Genomic DNA, 23,962 nt, shown 5'->3' with positions numbered 1-23,962 from the left:
ATCTTTTATTCACTGTGCAGCCTGACAGAAGGAAAAGTTCAGGCCTGTCCTTCCTTTATATCTTAGATTCCACTGCAACTCCATGTGCAGTATAGGGTCACTAAATATTCCATGTTTGCAGGGTGTCCACCTGTGAGTTACACTTCTGTTATGGTGTCACATGGCTGCATTGGTGGCACAGTTCTGTCTCAAGACCCCATTTTGCAGGTGCGCCTCCAGGTGTGCAGGTGTCCTGCAGCCATAGCATGGATGGGCACCCACAGCACGCTGTGCCACGTTTGCTTTTTCTGGGGGTTGAGCATGTCTAAAGCTGCTGTTCTTTAGAAACTCATTTAACTTTTGGCTTTGGTAAATCCCTGGTGAGCATGTTTAATCCACCTCTCCCATCTCCCTCCCCCCCCCCCCCCTTTTTTTTTTTTCTTCAATTCTGCCAAAATGGTGTTTCTATTTCCCTAAGTGACAATGCCAACTGAGTGTGCAGTTGCACTTGCGCCTGTGCCTCTCATTCTACTGTAAATTTGCTTACCAATTTACAGAAGTATTTCTGCAGTCTCTGTGATGATTTTGGTCTCTTTCTGTCCTGGATCTGAAAATGCCTGTGGGAAACGGCCTGGTGGATCTGATGCGATGCCTTATAATGGTCCATTCATGACGTGCTATGCAGCACATTCCTCTGTCACATGAAGAGGGTCCCAAGGGTGTCTGGAAAAGACTTACTAGTATGCAATATGGTACTAGCTTTTAACATGTGGTTTAGATTTATTTTCACATTCTTAACTGTTCCTTTTTGTCTTCTTCATGGTATTGAGACGTGGTTTGCAAAAATTAAACGTCCAAAAGGAAATAGCTGCAGACTTTGCTTTAGTGATTGTAAGAGCTTCCTGCATAAGAATTTGAACACTATTTGATTCCAAAATCTTTTTGTTTTTATTGGTTTCTTAAAGACAAATATACGTTTCACAGGGCTTCATCTGTCCACTCTGTATGAAAGTGTGTGTAACTCCTACTGATCTGTCTGAACATTACCAGAATGAACACATGGGGACAGAAGGAAGACAGGAGCTTCGTGACATTCCGGCTGTTACTGTGGGTCTTGTTTATTTTGTTTCAATAGCTTTGGTGATGGATTGTTTTAAATGAACATACCTGTTTTCTCGTGGCTTGGATATCAACTTTTAAAAAGTGTGTTTGTTTTGATTCCTCTTTAAAAAATAGTTGATCTCTTTGCAAGATTGAAAAGCATACATTCAGCAGAAGAATGCATTTATGTGTATCTCTCCGGTTTGCAGTTATGTCTCATGTGAAGTATTCCCAATACTGGGAAACTTACATTCACTCTTGTATTCCTAATATTGAGAGACTTACATTCACTCTTTATTCCTAATATTGGGAGACTTACATTCACTCATGTATTCCTATTGAACAGCTTTTACTCGTTTTTCTGGTAAGCTGAGCTTACATTATTTGATATATTCTCCTTCAGACACAGATTCCTGATAAATACAGTATTAGATCTGGTTTAAGATATTGTTAGCTAACATTTAAAGCAGATTTCTAGAAGGAGACTGATATATTGTGAAAGGATGGAGCTGAAGATAAAAATTTCAAATACAATTTAAAACCTTTTTTCCCTTGAGCATTTTAGAGCTTTATAGGTTGGGGGAAAAAAAAAAAACACATACAAAAAAGGAAGAAAAATGCACAACATTTTATCGAAAATGTTTTATATCCTTGACAAAATACAAAGGCTGTTTCAGTTACTAGGCTTTAAGTACTAGTAGTGCACTTCTGAATTCTTACAGCTGTGGAATATAGAATGTAAAATAACAGCCTTCAGCTATCTGATTGGTTTTCTTGTTTTTTTTCTTTTTTTTTTTTTTCTCCCTCCATGAACCTTCAGATTTGACTTTTAGAATCAGGTAGTCTCCTGTGCACTAAATGATCTTGAGTGGAGATAAAACTGTTTTACATTCTTTCTACCAATGTTACTTCCAAGTTTTGGAATCTGTTTGTTTGTAGCTGTATGACAGAGGAGAAAGATCTGAAGGTGCTGGTCAACAGACAGCTGAACTTGAGCCAGCAGTGTGCCTAGGTGGCCAAGAAGGCCAATGGCGTGGTGGTTTTGTATCAGAAATTGTGCAGTCAGCAGGACCAGGGAGCTGATCTGTACTCTGTGGTGGTGAGTCTGCACCTTGAGCATTGTGTTCAGTTTTGGATTCCTCACTACAAGAAAGACATGGGGGCCCTGGAGTGTGTCCAGAGAAGGGTAACACAGCTGCATGGGGTCTGGAGCACGAGTCTGATGGGGAGCGGCTGAGGGAACTGGGATTGTTCAGTTTTGGGGAGGCTCAGGAGACATTATTGCCCTCTGAAATGACCTGAAAGGAGGTTTCAGTAAAGTGAGGGTTGGTCTCTTCTCCCGAGTAACAGTGATAAAATGAAGGGGTACTGGCCTCAAGTTGTGCCAGAGGAGATTCAGGTTGAGTATCAGGAAGAATTTTTTCTCAGGAAGAGTGGTTCTGCACTGGCACAGGCTGCCCAGGGAGGTGGTGAGGTCAGTGTCACTGGAGGTGGTCAAGAGCCATGTGGATGTGGCACCGAGCAGCGTAGAGGTGTTGGGTTGACAGTTGGGCTTGGTGATTTTAGAGGTCTTTTCCAACTTTTATGATTCTGTGATTAACTAACTCATCACTGCCTCCTGTTGAAGCAAGGAGTGTCTATAGAGCTGTGTTTATAGTTGTGTTGCCTTTATTCTTTTGATTTTCTGGTCACTATGCAAGTGCCTTATGTGAATAAGCTAAAACTTTCTTATGGCTTATGGTGACAGACTGGGGCATTCCTGATGCACTGGTATCAATAAATACTGTGATGTGAGCCATTAGAGAGGTTTGGTTACCTGAAGGAATCACTCTTCTGTATAACCTGGGCTATTTTTAATACAGTTTTGTGGAGTTGACTGTAGCTTCTTGCCCACTTTTGATTTTCAATCATCAGGTACTTCTACTTGATAGTAGCACATTACAACTTTTTAATGTGATAGAACTTCTGTACTGAGTGTGGTATATGAAATACAAATTCTAACTGAAACATCTGAAGCTTTTTGGCTCAGAGATTCAGAAAAGAGATGAGAAAAAAGGCTTTATCTATTATATTAGAGTTCATGGAAGCTCTGAAAAAGTGAGGCATCTGCTAATCATTATCAGTGCTAGCATGTCAAATGTTAAATATTTGACTGCTGAGAAGCTGTTAGTTTGTATTTGTTGATGGGAAATGATAGTTTGTAGTTACAACAAGCACATCTTGATTCTGAAACAGCGATGCCTGTCACCCTTCACTGTGTCTTTGCCATTCCTGAGGCAGCACTGTAAGAAGAGTATAATCGGCTATCACTGCCATCTGCTATTAGTGTCATCTTTTGCAGCAGATGTACAAAACATTGCTGACTTCTGCTTACTTAGACTGATGTAGGGGTGTCTGTGACTTGCTGATGCTCCTGTGAAAAGCTCAAATACAGTTTGCTGGAAACAGTGCTGAAGAAGCTCTGGAGTTCAGTTTTTTTTTTTTTTTGCCAGTGCATTGTCCTCAAGTGTGGAGAAAGGAAACACTGCAAGGTCAGTGTTTATTCTCATGATGTGTGACCCAAAAAAATGTCTCTTCGTTGACAAAAGCACTGCTGCCTTGCTTTTAAGTTTGCCTATTGCTTTCTTCCCTGACCCCTAACCTCTCTTTTGCTGATAGGTGCTCCCTGCTGATTAAAACTGAAGTAACTTAGGTCACTTATCGCCTTGTGATAAGTGTTCTCCTTGCCTATCCCTCCCTGTGTGGTCTTTGCAGGGAAGGATGGTGGCATTCTTCAGGCAAGGTGTTCCCTCCCAGAACTTCTGAGTGTGTCTGATGGCCTGCTGCAAGAAAGCAGACACCACTCGCCTGGAGATTTATTTGTAGTCTTTCTCTTAAATGGCTCTCCTTGCAGTCCTTCTTTTTCAAACTAGGGATTGCACGATATGATAAGTGGTTAAAATAACAGTGAAGTATTTTTCCCCACTCCTCACACACTGAAGAAACTTCACCTTAAAAGTTGAGGCATACTTAGCTGCAAGAACAGGCACCATAATGTTAGCAATTGTCTTTGTCAGTGTATAGCCAACTTGACTGAACAAATTCCTTATGGAAGTTGAATGTATCACCACGTTCCCAGATAGAACATTGTTCCCCTTTTATACATATTATATAACTTTTTTTTTTAATATATATGACTTTCATATATAGAGCTGTCACTAACAACAGCTGTGTTGTTTGTTCTGTTTTTTTTTTGTTTTTTTTTTTTTCTTTCTTCCCAAAAAGGAATGATGCATTTCTAATCTGTTTCCCCCATTTCTTTGCTGTTTCTTTTGGACATTGATGATGATTAAACAGTAAGTCGGAGAGGCATAATTTCACAGTTCCTGGTTTCACCAGAGGCATTCAGAATGCCACTGTGTGGTACTCCTGCAGTGTTCAGAATGTAGTGGCCATTAATGTCTATTGTTTTAGCTGCAGTGTGGCTAAACCTAAGGCAATATTTAACAGTTCATTTGGGTTATTTTTGTGACTTCACAGATGCTTAGTAAGTACGCATTTCTTGGCTAATACAAACAAAATATAAAGCTGTTTTCTGAATAGGCTTTTTATAGCATGTTTGCCTAGAGTGTACTTTGGAATACTACATATGCAGAAAAGTTTTCTGTTTTTGTTTGAAAATACTCTGTTGTTCTTGATTTTTTTTTCCCCCCATGTTTTTTTCTCATATCTCAATTGATTATACCTTTTTTATGGATGCCCTTGGAATGTTGCAGACTGTTCCCCCACACCCCTCTGCTCCCTGCCCATGCAAAGCTTTAATGCCTATATAGAATTTTATGCGTCCTTTTTGACTGGTCTTTGAGTTGCTTCTCCAATGAGATTGCAATTTACACCTTGGTGCTACTTGCCTGCTTTGCACGGGCACAAAAATCGTTGGCTGAGCTACACTGGTACGTTAATTTTCTGCAGCGTCTGAACAATACAAAGAGAATGAAGAACTGGAGATACTGATCCGATTTGACTTGGATGTGTGCTGCCAGTTTCTTTTAAGAAGCAGGGAATCCACTGAATTAGAATTTCTAATTCGTGACAAAATTGTAGTCTTGTAGGTTGTGACAGAACTGTAGTCTTACTCATCAATAGTGGTAGAAACAGAAGAGAGCCAAACTAGAAATTATGTTGGCTCTATTCTTGTCAAGAAGAATCCAGCTTCTTTCCTGGAAATACATTGTCTGCAATATGTTACAAAGCAAACTGTAGCAAGGTACCCCTTTTCTTTTTGATCAGAAAGTTAAATACTACAAAGTTGAGATGGACCGTGAGTCTTTAATATCAGAAATATGATATTTTAAGATACTTTTTTTAATAATTAAATAGAGATGTCATCTCAGGAAGCTGCTGGCATCTTATTGTGTATGTAAACATAGAGTGCTTTTTTCCTGGTAGAAGCACGGAAAAAAAGTCTGTCAACAGTATTTTCCTTTAAAGAATATGTAAAGCAAGTGACCTTATTTTTCTTTCACTTAAAGTATCCCATAGATATATACTCAATCAATATGTAAGACCTCTGAAATAGATTTCAGATGTGGTCTTGCCCTTGCTCTTGAGGAAGGCAATTGAATTTACTTCTGAGAACGTCCTGAGGATTTAGTTAATTGCTTCAATGTGTGTTAAGGAAACAAAACCTAGAAATGACATGATACAGCGTTCAGCTCTGAGTCAGACTCTTTTTGTTCTCTGGCCCCAAGTATGTACGCTTCCCTAATCTGTCCTATGAAATATTTCAGCCTTTGCATCACCTTATAACTGAAGGATATCTGAGTTTTAGTTTCAAGTTATTATGCGAATGCTGGTGATGCCACGTATCTGGAAAGGTTGGGAAGGTTCAGCTTTGGTGGAAAAACACTAACAATGAATTTAGAATCTTTCCAAATAATTGTCACACTTAAAAACTAAAATCAGCTCCAGGAGGGTGATTATGCCTCTGAGCATGTGAACGTGCTCTTGAACTTTCTGTTCTAAATGTGCTCAGTGTTGTTATAGCAAGGTGATGTTTTGAGCAATACACTTGTGAAAAGGTTATAAATGTTCCTCTGAATTCTGAGACACTTTCAAACATAGGTCATGATTGGAAATGTTACAGCTTTGGACTTGAATCTTAGCTGTCACTTTTTGTTCATGTGATTCACTGTAAGCAGACTGTAAACTTGAGTGCTGGCACAGTATTTCTGGAAGGTCAAAGATGAGGCCAAGAAACTCAAATGTATGTTAACTTAGAGCCTGGTCATATAAATGACAATACTGAATTAGACTTTGCTGTCCCATGGTATGTATATAGTAGACTATTTTCTCACCCTTTCTGTATGGTAAAAGCAGCTATTATGCATTGGTTCATTTTTTGTTGCTTATTTTTTGCTCAATGCAGTACTTAAATATTTTCTAAGAGTGTTTATGGAACAAAATTGACTTCTCAGTGGAAAATAGCAAAGTTCCTTGGTTTTTTAAGCTTGACTCACGATGTAATTGCTGGGATAAAAATGCAAGATGTTGCAGAAGTTCTGCTTGCATTAGCAAATAAGCTCCATGCGTGCTCTTCATGTTATATGGCTCTGTACCACAGACAACTGTAGATCAGCAGTAATTTAGAGCAACCATTTGTTCAGTTCTATTCAGTATTAAAATGGGGTTGGAGAACAGAATGGGCAGTCATTCCATTTTTAAACAAAACGCTAAGGAAGCTGGGTAGTTATGTCTGTGACTTCCAAACTTGCCTAGGATTCCTTCTCTTGTACTCCAACTCTATAAGCAAATCTGTATAAGCTGTTTTGCCCATGAGGCTGTCTCTAAAGAAGTGGTGGCCTCTTTTTACTAGCTAACTCCAGTTTTAATTTGTGAAAAAGAAGCCTAAAGTAATCTGCGTTTCACTCATTAATTACGTAAGACAAGATTTCATATTAGCTCTACAAAGACTATTTCAGTAAAGCTCTGGAAAATAGAACAGTTGGTAAGTGCTTAGATTTAGATTTAAGGCGTGCTTCAAGCTCCAGTTCGCAGCAATGGAGTCTGATGGGGACCTCACTTGCTGGCCCTACTTACATTATATACATTTGTTAGGTCAGCTGCAGAGTTGCTTGCTCCATTAGCTGCATCAAATAGTTCTCCACTGACAGCAATTGGAGAGTTAGACACCTACGTGGAGATTTAAAAATAAAGTAATTCAGGCTGCGTGCTGAAGCCTTCTTCTTGTTGAAGAAATATGTGAAATGATTTGAAATCTTTAATTTTCTTTGCTAGTGAGTAGGGAAATTATTTCTGCTGTGAAGGTGTTGTCACAACACACAACTTGATGTTCACATCAGCTTTGTGCAGAATGATGAGGAAAAACATTTAAAAGAAAGGTAATATTCTGATAAAGCTGAAGTTTTTGTTGTATTTTTATTGCATTCCTTCATCAATCCTACAGAGTAATAATAGGAGAAGCCAGAGAAGCAGAACCTGTTCAGTCCTATACATGATTTTCTCTATTTGTATAGTTTTTCTATATGCTTCTAAAATGACTGAGGATTAAGAGGACACTGTGGCAGGCTGCAGTCAGTCTGGTAGCACACGGTGTGCTGAGTCCATGCCCCAGCTCTTTCTGGGGAGTGTTTCTGGGTGGGAGGCCAAGGTTCTTTGAACAGTTAATATCCCTGTAAATTATATTGGTCCAGTAAAAAGAAATGTGGTAGCTCTTGTGCAAGAGTTTCCTTCCAGTGTTGCTTTTAGAATCCTGGCTTGCTTCCCAAAAGATGCTGTATTAATGATTTGTAAGAATATTAATGTTACCCAAAAGGAATCATTTACCTCATATGCCTTTTAGGAGAGAGAGCATTGGGAAACTAACTTTACCAGGTCTGAAAGTAAATCTGAAGTATTAGAAAAATGTTTGTAGCCATTTTTTCCCCTCTACAGGTTTGCTCTTAAGTCTTGATGAAAGGAAATAGAAAAGCCACTGGTACTTCCATGAAGTCCAAGATAATCGGCAAAACTTGTCATTCTAACTCAAATTGAGGCAGGACATCTTCCTATGCAGCTTCTACCTAGCAATGTCTGTTCTGCTCTGACTGAAACTCATTTGTTTTGATGTCTGTGCTGAGAAAGTCCTCTTCCACAGAGGGCAATGTGGAGATGCTGGGTGCTGAAGTGGGAAATTGCGGTTTGAAATTCCTGTCTCATTCTGTTTGGAGTACCTTGTCCAGTGGGTCAGACACTACTGTGAGCTGTAAATTGCATGTGGATTCCCAGTGGACTGTTTGTGTACATGTATGGTATTTTGGTTTGGGCTTATCTTGCTCTATCTTGCTTTGGAAGGTTGGTGGTGATCTTAAAAACACTTTCACGATAAGAACTCATGCATGTGGTTGTTGGTTTTTTTTTTTCTTTATTTAATTGCCATTTCCTGTTGGAAGATCTCTGTATATGAGAACAAAATCCATCCTTCAACTTTTTGGGTGCTCTTTTCTCTTTAAATAAAGCAGAAGATTTTGCTCAATTAGAAACATCTGCTGGGAAATTACAAGTTACAGTGCAGCACTGCAGGGGTCATAGGTGATAATCTTCATTTCATAAAAGCAAAGATATTAAATGCCTTTCACTTCTCTGTGGTTGTGCTGTGCTTTATGCAAAGTTACTTGTAAATGCATTTTGAAATGAAATTTACCAAATATCTCTTGGCAAATACAGCCTTTTGAAAGGTGTAATTGTGCATGTTATGTATGGTAGCTTTCTTCTTTGAATACAAGAGCAGTGCTTGCTTGTTCTCCAAGTTTTTTAGTTAAGGAAGCCAAATGTAGACTTACTGGACTGGAGACCTCCCTGCCCTTCCCCCTGTTGGGGGGAGCATTACATCTCATGTAGTAACTGTGTCATTTCCTCATTATTCAGAATGTTATCTTGATAAAGGACCATGCATCTTGCACTTGATGTTATTCCTTGAAACAAAAATTGTTGCAAGATTTAAGTATGGGCCATCACTTTTCCTTCTTTCCCCCCTTTTCGTATGTTCATCTTTAAATTAATACAATATACTTTTGCACATTTTCAAAAGGCGTCTCAAGACAATGCTGAGAAATGGTTTCTCCTTACAATGTGACTACAAAAAAAAAAAAAAGTGAGACCCACCACCCCAAACATGATTCTTCTCTGGGGCTAATAGCTGCAGGACAGCTGTATGCTTCTGTATGTTACCAGATGGGGCCTGGGGAGGTCCTGCTGATTCTGTCCCCTTACTGTAAGGAGACCTGGATTATTATTCAGCCATCAGCTCTGACTTCAGCAGTGTTATCATGCTATGAGAAGGATTCAGGCCTGGGTATGCAGACTTGAGAGCTGCTAGAGGAGCCGGTGTTCTTCCCCACCCCACCTCTGCATGCAGCCGTAAGGGTGTTGCTTTCTGCAACAGAAAAGCCCCTTTGCAAAAGGGTGGCATCTTATGGGAGCTTGAGATTCCGACCTGTTGCAAATGCTTTGTCAGCATGAAGGGTGTGTGTGGGAGCTGTAACTCAGTGCTGACTCCAGCAGTGCCAGGTCCCTCTGAGTGAAGCTGCCTAGTCATGGCTGAGCAGGTGCTGGGGCCGGTGGTGATGCTCTGTGCCCTGCCCACGTGGGAGGAAGTTGGTTTCTGTTAGGAGGAGTAGATATTGCTGTGCTTCCTCCCTTGCTAATGACAGCAAAGCTGACTCCGGAGCAGGAGCTCCACCCCCCGGGTCTCAGTGGTAGCCTGCCTTGCTGGCCAACTTGCCCCTCTGCTCCTTTGTCCTTGCCACCACTGTGGTGATTTTCTGGGGCATCTCAGGCTGGCTTTGCCTGATGGTGAGACAGGTGATTGATTGCTGTTCCCTTGGGCTAATTGCAAATGTAACCTGTTATTTCTTCTACTCCAGGGCCCCTCTTGCCATAGAGTAAAACCCAACTACATATCGAAGAAAAAGAAAAAAAAACGCAAGCATAGAAGAAGTCTCTGCTCTTTAAATGGGAAGAAATAAAGGGCGATAGGAAGGAGAGGACCAAGCAATTTTCTACAGTTTTTCAGATGCTCTTACTTGTGCAGTGAGGGATGTCTGCTTTTCTCTGTGCACTGCAGACCTTCCTGTGACAGGGAAACCAAGCAGCAGGCTGGGAATCGCTTGGCAGCATTTCATCCAGAGAGGGCTTCTGTTCCAGTGTGCCAAATGAGTCTGTCTGCTTTCAGCTGCTAGTTAAAATACACTCCTTGCTTTTTGACAGCTTCTATAGTTCACTGCCACTGCTATTTGCCAGGAATTGTCTGAAATTTCCCTCTGGTACTTTCAGTGCATTCAGATAAACATTATTGAGAACTTAGCAGTTCATTTGTCTTTCCGTACCCATTTTGTTATGTATGCTTGTGTATGAGTTACTTGTTTTAATCTGAAATGAAACCATACAGACCAGTTCTGGAAATAGGAAATGGTTGTTAAAGGTAAATGTCTGCTGTCTCTCGATGGAGTATACTGCTTTTTTAACAGAGTTATACTAAAATTAGTCTTCAACATGGTATGTGCTGGATTTAGCAAGCAGCTGTATTTGATTATTGATTTCTTAAAACATTAAATAAATAACAGCTAGAAAGTTTCTGTTTGGTCCTTTGGAGCTTCTCCTTGCTTGAATTCTTGTACTTCACTTGGTTCTCTTGGACTGAATCCATGCAAATATTTGGTTATTTAAGTCTAAGCAGCCAAGCACAAGGTTCTCTTTACACAGTCTGGCATCATAAAGAGCCTTCAATGTGAGACTAAATTGTTTACTCTCACTCAAAAATTTCTTTGTCTTGCCACTGTAGTGTGTGTTGTCTATAGTTTAAATGATAATTAGGCTGGGAGCAGGCATGATAACCAAGTGAGTGAAGAACCGTAATCAAATCTAGCCTGTGGAAGCAGAATGCTAAATAAAATGAGATGGATGGCATTTCTGGTAAGTGGCAGTTTGTACACTCCACAGATGTTTAGAGGTACATAATATTAAGTTTTCACTTGGCTGTGTGCTAGTGGGTGGAATGATGGTATTGCTCTGCTAAGTTTTTGCTCTGGTAAGCTTTCAGTAAGTATTCCGGATTGAAAGAGGATGACTTCTTTGGGCTGTAAAGATATGACTTCCTTGAGATATATTATTCTGTGAATTGCATTTACTGGTTAATTATATGCAAGGTAAAAAGTGTTAATTACCTGGCCCTTAGTAAAATCAGTAGCCTAAATGTGTTAGTAACTGCAATGCAGCCCTTCGAAGTTACCATTTTTCTAAATCAGTACTTTGTTACTCACATGTAATGCTGCTGGGGAAAAAAGCCAACAAAGCAACACTGAATAATATGAATTTTACAGACAATTTCTAAATTTCTAACTGCTAGAGCTGTTATTAGATCAAGAAATTCTTACCATGAATGTTTAAAGAATAGCTATCGTATCTCTTGCCTTTTAGATATGCAAAGATCATTTTGATAGAGATAGAAAAAGTCAGATTTTACTTCTGACATCTCTTTATTTTTTTCTAATTTCTTTTTCCCTCTCTTCTCTTTATAATAGGGATTTATCTGTCCCTTGTGTATGAAGTCTCATGGATCAGCTGAGGAGCTGTTCAAGCACTATGAAGCAGTTCATAATTCTGGCATCGATTCAACTTGTGGAGGGGAAGGTCACCTGTCATCAGAAAGGTGGAACACTATTCATTTGTGCTTGTGCTCTTGTGTCAGTGTTGAGCTGCTTCTAATTACACTGAAGGCTGTATTAATTTGAACACTTAATTATGTGGTGAAGTATTTAAATGTTCATATCCCATTTCCAACTACAATTAAAAAGCGGCTTGAAACTTATATTGACTAATATTGATATGGCAGTAAATGGAAGTCAGTTGTTTATGTTTATATTGTTAACTCCAGCGTTTTCTCATGCTTTTGAGAATGCATTGTAACAAACTGGAAGATTTTTAAGCATGGAAGAAAAATATTGGTTCATTTTTATTTGCAGCACAGAGCTGAATTTTTTTCTTTTGAGCATGGAGAGGGACAACCCTAAAGAGAAAGGAGAGACATGATTTTGTCTCTTGGTGGTTAGGGTACCTACTGTGTAATTATAACATCAATTTTTGTCTGAATAGATTCCCTTATCACCTAGCTATTTCCAAATCTGGGAAGTCTCTGTGTCACTGTATCAGCTTTCTATGTTCCAAAAACTCCATCCTCATTTGCAGAACTCTTCTCTAATTTATTTTAACTCTTTGGTCAAAAGCATTTTGTTAAGTGTGTTCCTGTGAAACACATCAGGTTGTTTTATTTCTGAGACCAGCTGCATGTAGCAGAAACTGATGAAATGAACTTACTCTTGGTAGAACAGTTGAGAGTAACCTCTCTGTGTTTGAGTAACGCCTCGTGTTGGTTTGGCAAACTTTTTCTTAGGGATGAAGTTTACACAGGGTCCCTTCTGCTGCCTGTTGGTTCTTTTTCTGATTAGTGTTTATTTTGGACAGTTGTAAATGACAGTCCACACTGCTGTTTGGTCACCTCTCCCTCAAACTCCTTTTTGTTTTGTACACAGTAGTGTCACAGTGAGCAGCTGTCTGTGGCCTCGGTCAGCAGACAGAGGTACAGGCTGCATAACCCTGCTGGTGTTCACTTAGTAATGGAGCTGCTTCTGCTACTGCAGGAAGTAAACCACTCAGGTGTTTGTGACTGGTAGATATATGACCCAAAAATGACCCCAGTGCTTACATTGATAAAATTAATGTATTTACTTAACTCACAAAAGGTTTATACTTTAGTGAGAAGAGTGTGTGGAAGGTACCATATTTTGATTATTACCCGAATGAGGATCTCTGTTTCCCCAGTGCTGTGCAGACTGAGCCAGGAAGAGCCAACGTTATCAGATGTCTTGTCTGTATGGATGGACGGGAGCCCTTCCTTAGACATGCTGTCCTTTTCCAGATGCTGTAGGATTTTGGCTGAATATAACTAATGAGCAAAGCAAATACTGTTGCTTTTTAAAGCAATACAATTGCCATTGCTTTATTTTGAGTGTGTTACAGTGTAACTGTTTGAGGGGAGTAGATTTTTCTTTTTTCTCGTTTTTTTCCCCTTCAATGGTGCTTTTTTTATGATCACTTTTATTCTGTGTTCTCCCGATCCGTGAGGGATCAGCAGGAAGATAGTTTGAAAGAAAGGGAATTGTATAGCCAGGGGAGAAGTAAAGAAATTGAAATTCAGGCTTATATATGAGGAAATAATATCATAGTAGCAGGGTTATATTGGGTTTCCTGTGTACACATTTACTCAAGAGTAAGTATTTTTTCTCTGATTTAAACCTTTTCAGAGCAATGTAACTTAAACTTGAAATGGTAACTCGTAGTAGAACAATAGCATCCACGTGGGGGAATTATTGGTCATAACTATATTGTGTATATAGTTTATGGAAGATTTATTTCTATGCCTGCAAGTTTCCAATGTCAACCAGATGTCAGCTGGTACAATTTAATTTTTTTTCTGCCTCTTGACAGTTTAAGGACAAGTGGTTTTGTTCTCTCTCCTGTAATTCAATAAGTGGACAAGGTCAGGGAGTTGGATGGAGCATGGGGAGGCTGGTCAGAGCTGTTGTGTAACACATGAGCTATTTCTTTCTGCTAGTGTGACATTTCTTTAATGTTTCTCAGTTGCACGCTTGCTTGAGAAAACTCTTATTCAATGTAAACACGTTTTTTTAATACTCAGATTACTGCATTAAAGTAATGCTCTGACCTGCAGCAGGGGTGCACTCTGTTAGTGCTCTAGGGGTAAAGTTTGCATGTGATCCAAATGACCAAGATTGGGCTGTGTAGTTCCTTATTTAGTCAGTAGGGAGGCTAGTTATGATGAATTACTTTGCTCAGCCCCCTTGCCCTTAAAGTACTGTTAATAGTGCCAAGAAAAGATCATGCAACTCACCCCAGTGCAGTTTAGCTGGACCACTGGTACGCAGTGCCTGGATGGAGGCACCAGCACTGAGGATTAGAGAGAAGCATGAGGAAAATGTAGCAGATATTGGCTGGATGGCGAAGTTCAGGAGATGTGCTGAGAGCAGCATGGAATTTTAACAGCGCTAGGGGAAAGGGAGATTGAGGGAGGGTTTGGGTGGCAGTAAGAAAGAAAACATGTACACTTCTAGAGTGATTCATTACTTTTTTCCTAATCATTCTTTGCTAGACAGGTAAGTCAAATTTAGGTTTTGTCTTAAAATTGGCAAGCAGAGCAATGTTGGTGAATACTGAAAAAACTACAGTAGAATACTTTCATTTTTTCCCCATCTCATCCCCTTTTTCTTCCTCTCAATTACAAGTTACTTTTATGTAGCTCAAAAATGTGCAATCTAGAGTGTAAATAAATACTTTAGTACTGCTGATCTGGTGCGTGTTTGGCCCTAGCTTCAGTATTATTAACCGTGTTTTACCTGCCTAAGATTTCATTTCTAATCTAAGGCGTGAATGTTTGCTGATTTACTTAATACTTGTGAGAAAGCTCAAGCGATACATGGGTTTTGAGTAGCAGTTATACCTGTCTCATTACAGTTTTATTTAGGAACCTCCAGTTTATCTCTCACAGGACAAGTAATGTGTAAATAGCAGAAGATCTTCTGCAAAAATTATCTTTCCAACATGACAGTATTCATTTGGCCATTAAAATTGGTCAGCCTTGGAGTTCTTCATTGGTTCAAGTGTATGTGTTTCACTACATTCTTGATGACCCTGTGGTTAATGTGAAATGAAGGCTGAATTTTTTCTGTTGTGGTTTAGCTAAGGAATAGGTTGTTTTGTTTTTCTTCTAAGTATGAGACAATTTTAAAGAACATCTGTGGAGGAGGGGATAATGCAGCACAGGAGCTATAAAACTATTTGGTATAAAACAGAAAGAATATGTTGGTATTGACACCCACACACATACATGTTCTGTGTGCCTCTGTGCTGCTGCTGTATAAGCAATAGGAAGGGATGTGTTTGCATTTGGAGTGGCTGTATCTGAGTGATATAACTCATCTGTATAGTTACACAATTCTTTAAGGAGACCTGAGATTTAGAAGTGTGCAGTTAGTAACAATTTTAGCCTTGAATCTTGTGTTCTTGAATGGCTCAATTTGAGAATTTAAAATCCCAAGGCTTTAAGTGTTCAGACCATTCATTGAGTGCATATATGGGGCATACTGAATTGCTGTGTGGGTAAAAAAAATTATGTAGCTACATACTTCAAAAGGAGTAAAGTCACATACTGTCTCTTAGCAGTGTTCCTCGTGATATGGGAAGTGAAGGACATTAGGCCTGTCCCTTCCACAAAAAGGCGTATAGAATATTAAACATGCCAATGCCCAGCTTTGCAATTTGACTTGTGGTTAAGTTGATGAACTGAATTAGATTTGCAGTTTATTTTCATGAGGCTTTTAACATATCCATTTCTTTACTTATACTGTTAATGCTTTAGCGTTGTTCAGGTGATATCCAAAGTGAACTAATAAGTATCTATAATTCCACTTTCTTCCAATTTTCAAAAAATGGAAAATAACTATTATTTAAATTATGTTTATAGAATGTGTCTATTACTGTCTTCCAGTTATCTAATATAATTTAGAATTTCTATGTAATTGACAAAATATAACTACTGCATATTCATTTTCTCCACTCTGTGGATGTATTTATTCAGAGATGAAGTATCACTGCTCCGACAAGAAGTACAAGACTTGCAAGCTTCACTGAAGGTTGGACATGTATTTTACTTGCATGTGGTTTTTTGTTTCAAATTGCAAAACATGCTGCTATCTCAAGCAACCAAATTTACAGTTCTCTTTTTCTCCATTTCTTTTTTCACTTTCTAGGAGGAAAGATGGTATTCAGAAGAGCTGAAGAAAGAACTAGAGAAATTGCAGGGGCAGCAGCAGCAAGTAATTGCTTTAAAATACTTGAAGCAGGTTTATCATCAGCATTGACATTGAAGATTAATACCTTTCTGTAAGGCACGTGGCCTGATTTAGTTAGTTCTGTGGCTTGAATATTGACATGTTCTTGAAAACAAAGCTAGTTGTCTCTCCACAATTTAACCATATAAATCTGAAGAAAAGTACCGGAGTGGGTAAGGGTAATGCTTACTATAAGTTCTGTTCAGATTTTTCTGTTGGGCTTATTCAGAACTCAGTTTGAATGTGATGTTTCACCTGCTTTGAGAAAGGGCAATAAGGTGTTAGTTGTAAAAACAAACAAACAAAAACCCCCAAACCCTCAAAAAAGCAAACAAAAAAAAAAAAAAAAGAGGGGAGAAGAACAGTAAGTAGTGTGACTTCACAATAAAGATGAACTGAACAAACAATTTAAGTCAACTTATAATATGTTGTCCTTAGGGAAGCACTTCTTTTGTTACTATGAGCTACTTAGACACTGTTCTAAACGTTGGGAATTACATTCTGACAGAGTGCCTTTTCAGATGTATTTAATATAATGTCTGTGTTTTAAGTCAGATTTCAATATTGAGGAAAGTGAAGGGGAGGGGTTTGTTACTGGAGCCTTGCAAGCCTGAAAGTTAGACACTGTAGTGGTAAAGAAACGGAAAATTGTCTTGGCCTTTTTCAGTCTTCCAGATTCAACTGTTGGAAATTTGTACTACTGTGCGTTATGTGAGCAAAGAAGTCTTTACTTCTGTCTTTTCCAAAAGAGGGATGAACTTCTGAAGTAGTAGTTTTAATTCCTTCTGTCTAACGTTGCATTTGTCCTTCTGTTTTCTTAAGGATTCTAAGTCTGATGGATTGACAACATCTACATCTACAGGTGGCTAACCTTTTATTGTATTAAATTCTGCACTGTTTCGGGATCTCTGGAGTTTTGTTTAGGGTAGCTTTTAGACAAATGAAAAAGCACTTTTGGTGAACTAAAGACCTACCATGCTGTGAAAGCACTATTACTGGAAAAAAAAAAAAAGCTAATTGCAAGTGCTTAGGACAGCTATAGTGTGGAGAAATGTACGGAAGCTTGGGGTCTGTAATTTGTAGAAGTAAGAAAGGAGTTCTCACTGTAAAAGCAGTATCTATTAATAGTTTTGAACATGTTTTTAATAATTTCATATATTCAAGCGTTTAATTCAAGTCTTTTGCTGAGAAAGACCATGGTTGTTGACATTCAAGCTGTAGCATTTGTCAGTGCTTGTTTTATTCAGTGCTCTTTTGTACTAATTACTAGCGAGGAAGCCGATGAATTTTGTCACTTTTGTTTTTCAGGCCAATAATTTTTGCTTCATGTTTCATTTTCTCTAGGCACTCACAAGATAAGATTTTCTTTATGTGTCCAAAAAGGATCTGACTGATTGTGATTAAAGAACTTTTAATCACAGGTCAGGGTTTGGAATTCAGCAGAATGTTACAGTGCTCTCAAGGGCTATTAGTGACTGGTGAAAACCAATATCTACTTAATCCTGCATAGTACTCTGCCAGTGACAGGTTTCAGTATCATGCTTGTAGATTCTTCAGTGAAGTTGCTCACTTTACTAAGTTAATTGGATTAGCTAAGTGAACTTAAATTAATTTTTTATCTACTGTGGTTTGTCATTGATATAAGTAACTGTATAACCTTATCCTAGCTATTCCAGGAAGTAATACTGTTCTTTTTATGGAAATAGAATCATTAGAACGGCAACTAGAAGAGATCCAAGTAGAAAATTTTAATATTAAGCAAATGAAAGACTTATTTGAGCAAAAAGCAGCACAACTGGCCACTGAAATTGTGGGTGAGTATGTTAATATGTGGTCTGATTCTGTTCTCAACTTGTGCAACTTGTGCAAGTGATTATTTATTGAACTTCCTTCTTAATTAGATCTTAAAGCAAAATATGATGAAGAAATCAGCCTTCGGGAAGGCGCAGAACAGAAAATGACAAACCTAACACAGGAACTACTGAAGGAGAGAAGTACCATAGAAGACTTAAAGACAGAGCTGGTATTCACATCACACTATAAATGTTTTTGTTATTTTCAGGCAATTGAGCATATGCCTTCCTAAACAATCACAGTTTAAAAGTAGCCTAACTGTTGATATTGGACATCTGATTGTGGGTTGAAAAGAGATTTAGAATACCATATTTTTCAATATTTTTCCAGTGCATATTACCTTGTGTATTAACATTTACCATATGGTATTTTGTAATCTGCTCGTTTGATGCCCCACTTGAGGAAATTTGCAGAGTAATCCAGCTCTGGATGTGTTATGCAGTCGGTCCTGCACTTGGTGAATGCCATCGCTGACACCAGAAGCTGTCTTAAGATCACTCATTTTCCATGAGGTGTTATGCTATGCCTGTCCCTGGACAGCTGTGCTCATAAGGACTGCCTGGAGTGGTGTTTTGTGGCATGGTGGCTAAAAGGCTGGCAGCTGTCATCACCATGCCTATGTTAATGTTTACTGTCATCTTCTTGGCTGATGATACTGACGTGTGTATTCCAGGATTTTGGCTCGTGGTGACTTGGCTCCAGGGAGTGATCTCAGTGACTCAGCGGTCATGCTACTTCCAGAGCTGTTGCTAAAGGACTTCCTAACTTCTTGTTTGTCTTCTACTGCACATGCTCTGGAAGACAGCAGGAATGGCATTTATCTACCTTCTTTCCTGTAGTCAGTTGCTGGCAAATACTCATAAGTTCCTCTTGGTCCTGATCAGACACTGGACCTGTCTATTCCTCTACCTGTTTTGTTGGTTTCTTGTCTTCTTTTTTCCTTCTGCATTCCTACCTTTTGTTTTCCAGTACTTTTTCTCTAGCTGCCAACACTTACTTTTCTTTCTTCAATGCCCAGTATTGTCTTCCTACTCCCTTTCTTCCATAGCTTTTCCATTGGAAGGACTTTTTAGGACTTCAGATGTAATTACAAGTGGATTTACCTATATGTCTAATGTGAAGTATTTTGACAAGTCCTGAAAAATGTCTCCTTTTGGCCATTTTTCATCTGTTCGTGATGTTTTCAGAGACAGTATTGTTTTAAAAGTCTGTAGTCAATTATTTTATGTCTCTTTTTTGCCAGATTTGGTTGAAATGGGTCAACTTGTTCAATGTTTAATAGGCAAAAACTGACAACCAGACATTAAAAACCCATTTCCTTTAGAAATTGTATATTATTTGTTTGTTTTCTTGTTGTTCCAGCCATAATACTGTCTATCTCATGTTGTCTGTAACTTAGTTTGAAGGATTTTTAGAAGTGAAATTGATGCTGGAAGTTTATCTATGAATATCATGTACCTCACTCTTACTTTTCTGCTTTTCAGCTACAAAGGCCTGGTGTGGAAGATGTGGCTGTTCTTAAAAAGGAACTGGTCCAAGTTCAGACACTGATGGACAAAATGACTTTGGAATGTGAGAGAGAATCTGAAAAGCTGAAAGATGAGTGCAAGCACTTGCAGGCAGAGAAGGCAAACTCAGAGGTAATAGTCATACCATAAGATGTGTGTATTAACTTTGCTTTATTATTTTTTTCATTTGAAAATGGGAACTATTGATCACAATGACAAAGCTTTTTTCTTAACAGAATCTCTTCTAACTTACTTGAGAGACGTGTCTATTTATTACAGTAAATTGCATAGTTCTGTCAGTATTGACACTTGAAAAAGTCCCCAGGTGTTTTCTTGCAAAACCTTTTCTTGGCATGAGAAGTTACTACAGAGCTAAAGACCTTCTGGTAGAACTATTTCTGCTTAGAGAGAGAAGTAGAGCAGTGCTTGTGTGATTCAATATTTTTTTCTCTTTTAGAGCTTCATGTGGATAAAAACAGTTGTTAATCAGAATGATGATGTTAATCAGAATTACTGGGGGCCTGGTGAATCTGTACTTGCATAAGAATTCTGTTATTGGGTGTTGCTGCCTCTCACTAGAATGTTGTTTGGTATATCTTTACTAAGAAACAATTTGACACTGAAAGGCTTTGTTACCCGTGTTCGAAACCTTTATACCTCCCTTCTCTGTTGTCCCACACGACTGCAAAGACAAGCAAAACAAGGCAGAACTATGGTTCTGAGTGAAATTGTTTCCATGTAGAATACCCCTTTTTACAGGAGGGCATGCTTAGAGTTCCTGTAGAACTTGTTGTATCCTCCATCCTGCTGATATTTCGGAATGTGAAGAAATTCTGGCATCTTGTTATCGTGGGCTTTCACGTGCCCTAGATTTCAGAACAGCAGTTTTATCTTCTGTTTCTTAATTTATACTGCAGAGCTTTAGAGAAGATCTGCCCTCGTTATTCTGAACTCCTTAGGGCTTTCCCTCCTGCCTTCCCCTGAACTCTCCAACAGATATGTGGAGCTCCAGGAATTGTACAAGACTACAATTTTGTACTAAACATGAATCTACAATTGTTTTCAAGTTAAAAGTATGTATGCCAAGAGCTTCATTTGACAAGAAAAAAGGAATGTCACAGTTGGAGTTATGAGTGTGATGTGGTTATGTGGCCATGTAAGTTGCTGCATAACTGTAATTTGGTTTTAACTTTGAGATCCCACAACCGTGCCTGCAGAATTTAGATTTTGTTTCAAAACACTGTCTTTGTAGTCCCTGTGGTTTTGGATATTGTATTTAGTTTTCATGTGAAGATAAAATGACATAGTGATGTAGGCATAACAAAAATCTACAATCTTGAAACACAGCAATGTAAATTGCTTCTGTTCACTCAAATAAGGTATATTTAAGCTTTGACATAACTAACCATATTAAAATTTCACTTTAAAGTGCAGCTTTTAACAGGAAAAAAATTACAAATGATGATGTTTTTCATTTCTGGTGGAAGTAACAGCAGATTTAGGAGAGAAGACCACGCAGTACTCCCAGCTGCTCCCAGAACAATCTAAGAAATCTTAGATGTGTGCAAAGTTTATAAATTACAGTGTAATTATGATAATATCAGATGTCTGTGTACTATCATCAGTACACAGACTGAACCAGAGAGGGCTGAGTTGCCGCGTGGAAGAATGCAGTGAGCAGTGGCAGATTGATTCTTAGAAGTGTTAGTCTTCTCCGCTTAATTCAACTTATGGCAGCAATAGTATAAGACATAGGTAGAAAGACATAGTCAAAATATAAGTTTTATTGTTGCTGCAAAGTGAAAGGTTAAACTTAAATTTACTTGAAGTCCTTGCGGTGAAAATGTCTTTAAAAAAAAAAAAACAGAACAAAAGCACACTTGTGAAAAGTATTAGCCATAAGAAAACAAGAAATGGAAGTCTTGTCTTGTTAAAAGTGTACAGTTCTGGACATAAAAGTTTGCTCGTGTTTCATTTCAGCTTTGCACTTTTAAGACCAAGAGTAAGGTGATTCCTAGGCCATTACACTGGGGTGGCTATGGCAATGTATATTAATATTGGTTTCCACAGCAAAGCTTCGTTATGAGACTTCTGGAGAGTAACGATTGTCTTAACTCTGTATAAGTATCTTTAAATGCTACAGGAGAAAGAAAACGTGCAAATAGATGCATAGCTCTGCAGTTGTCACCTAAGTGTGTCCATTTCTGTCTTTTCCTTTTGTGGAGTATTATGCTTTATTTCAGATTTGCAGCTGAAAGTGTGGCGTCCAGTTATGTGAGATGAATGTTCGTTCTGAGATACTCATGTCACATTTGGTTTCTCACTGTAGGGAATTCTACATAGTGAGCAAATTATGAAAACAGCTGCACTGCTGCAGAGCTTGGTGTTTCTGCAGTTTGGGATTTGTTTCAGCATCTGATAAATGTTCCTACAGATTGCTATGTTCAGTGCCAGGAGTATTAAACCCTAGGCAAGATTAGTAGATTAAATTATGGATAAACTTGATAAAGCCAAGTCTGGGTTTTTTTCTTTCTTTTTCTTCATTTTTATTTTTTTTTAAAACAAAGCATAGGCAATATTTGACAACAATGTATGAATGAATGGCTTTGTCACTGCTCATTTCCATCTTTCATTCACCCCTTTTATTTTTTTCTGCTTTCTAATGGAGACACTTAAATGTGAGGTAAATTTTTTTTTGAAAGCTTGCTATTGCTACATATTTCTACGTATACAATTTCTATTGTATTAAGATAATGCTAAGAGGTTGTTACATAGTAGATGCTTTCCTATTTGGTTACTTTCATTAATTGCATTAATAAATATCAACGAGGCAGTACCTGGAATGAATATTCATCCATCATACATTTCTATTTTAAGAGTGAAATATAGGTAAGATTTGTGATTGAGAGAAATGCACATAAATTATGGCTCTAGTTTGAATTGTTGCAGTAGTAACCTTAGCAGGCTTCTGGATGTCTTCTGCACCGTATTCTCTCACTTGTGAAATATCCATGCTCTGTTTCTTAAGAACATCTTGGATTGCTTGTCTGTCCCAGACAGATCCCAGGATATATTCTTACTAACAGCTTTGTAACAAAATAACCATATAAAGAACAGCATTACAAAACTTGAGTGTTAATAACAATATGTAGTCATACAAAAAATGCATTCATATCTTCTGTTTGGTCTACGTCTTCATGTAAAAAGGTTGTAAATGGGATATTTTTTGTCTGCTACTTCTGATCTTTACTTCATTCTGGAATTTAGTATTTATTTTTTGCTGAAATCTGTTCTTTTGAAAACAGTGGGAGAAAACCTTTGAAATGATTGTTATGAAATACTATAGTCAACATAAATGCATTCATACAGAACATTTTATTTTTTGTATTACAAATATGCAGGGAAACTATTCTTCCACGTGTTTATCAAGAAGAAGCAGAGCATTAATAGCAAGTAGAAGTCCCAGAAGTACCTGTGCTTCTGAGTAGCATGCTACAAATACATTTTATTCAGATAACTTAGTATTCATTAACCTTCTGTTAAAAACAATTACCTTTGCTGTCCAGCATACGGATCAGTGTCTGCATTTTTTAATTATATGTGGATAGATCCGACTTCAGAAATGTTTATTTTTTACTCTTTATTCTTAAAATTTTCTAAAAAGATATGAGAAGTCTGCAGGAGGAATGGTCACAGAGTGTCTGGAATAATGATAATGTTTCTCATTAACTCCAGCACAGCGTGCTTTGGGGCAGTTGTTACCCAAAAGTGCTTTTCTGGTTTGCTTTCATTGCTGTGTACAAATACGATGTAGTCGTTAATCTCTTCTGTTGTGTACCAAACCTGTTTGAAGAGTTAGCATTTGTTACCCTGATTATACTCACCTACAGGGTCAGTGTATCCAAAAGTTGCACACCAAGTTTGCATCACAGTCCAGGCTTGGAACTTTTACTGCCTTTTCTAGTGCATTATTCTAGTATGTATTATCCCAATTACTTGGAATTGGGGAGGGCTTTTCCTCAAGCTGGAACTGTGGTAGTGATTAATGGATAATAATGAATAATATGCTGTGATTTTTCATCGCCTGTGGGCCCAACCTGGCATTTTCTGCTGGGGAAATTCTAGTCTTGAATGAATCTCGGCTGGGAAATCATTGATGTTTCTGTAGCTGACAATACTCTGAGATGAGTTTGTGGATAGTTTTTTTTTTTTTTTTTTTTTTTTTTTTAAGTTTTTGTTTTTAATGCATGTAAGGGTGGTTTTTTTATTTTGCTATTTTGTTTGGGTTACGCAAAATTTTGTTTTAATTATGGATTTTCTGTCCATCTGTCCAGGCTACCATTAACCAGTTAAGAGCTGAACTTGCCAAAGGACCTCAGGAGGTAGCTGTATATGTTCAGGAGCTGCAAAAACTTCAAAGTTTAGTCCAGGAGCTAGAACAGAAAAACCAGGTGAGAATGCTGTTATTTCCTACATTTGTCACTTCACATTAAAATGAAAACATCACACATTGCCTTGGTACGTGCTGAAGACTGTAACAAAACACTTCTTTGTGTTGTAGAAGTTGAGAATTCCTAT

The 23,962-nt window shown here is 38.2% G+C and overlaps 1 protein-coding gene across 2 annotated transcripts in view; it reads left to right on the top strand.

Moving 5' to 3' along the window:
* EEA1 (early endosome antigen 1) overlaps positions 1–23,962 on the top strand; it is a 71,080-nt gene that overhangs the window by 7,904 nt on the left and 39,214 nt on the right. The window contains exons 3-11 of one of the 2 annotated variants that reach the window (XM_042889664.1): positions 964–1,086; positions 11,640–11,767; positions 15,770–15,824; positions 15,942–16,007; positions 16,845–16,884; positions 17,729–17,836; positions 17,924–18,045; positions 19,361–19,516; positions 23,719–23,835. In XM_042889664.1, the coding sequence (XP_042745598.1) occupies positions 964–1,086; positions 11,640–11,767; positions 15,770–15,824; positions 15,942–16,007; positions 16,845–16,884; positions 17,729–17,836; positions 17,924–18,045; positions 19,361–19,516; positions 23,719–23,835 (915 nt within the window). The remainder of the gene's footprint in view (positions 1–963; positions 1,087–11,639; positions 11,768–15,769; positions 15,825–15,941; positions 16,008–16,844; positions 16,885–17,728; positions 17,837–17,923; positions 18,046–19,360; positions 19,517–23,718; positions 23,836–23,962) is intronic. The other variant, XM_042889665.1, reaches the window with a different exon arrangement.

This window comes from Lagopus leucura, unplaced genomic scaffold, assembly GCF_019238085.1.
Source record: "Lagopus leucura isolate 7727_CA_CO unplaced genomic scaffold, USGS_WTPT01 Super-Scaffold_100159, whole genome shotgun sequence".
NCBI lineage: Eukaryota > Metazoa > Chordata > Aves > Galliformes > Phasianidae > Lagopus > Lagopus leucura.
Note: the sequence above shows the minus strand (reverse complement) of the source record. Positions and strands in the feature narration are given on the sequence as shown.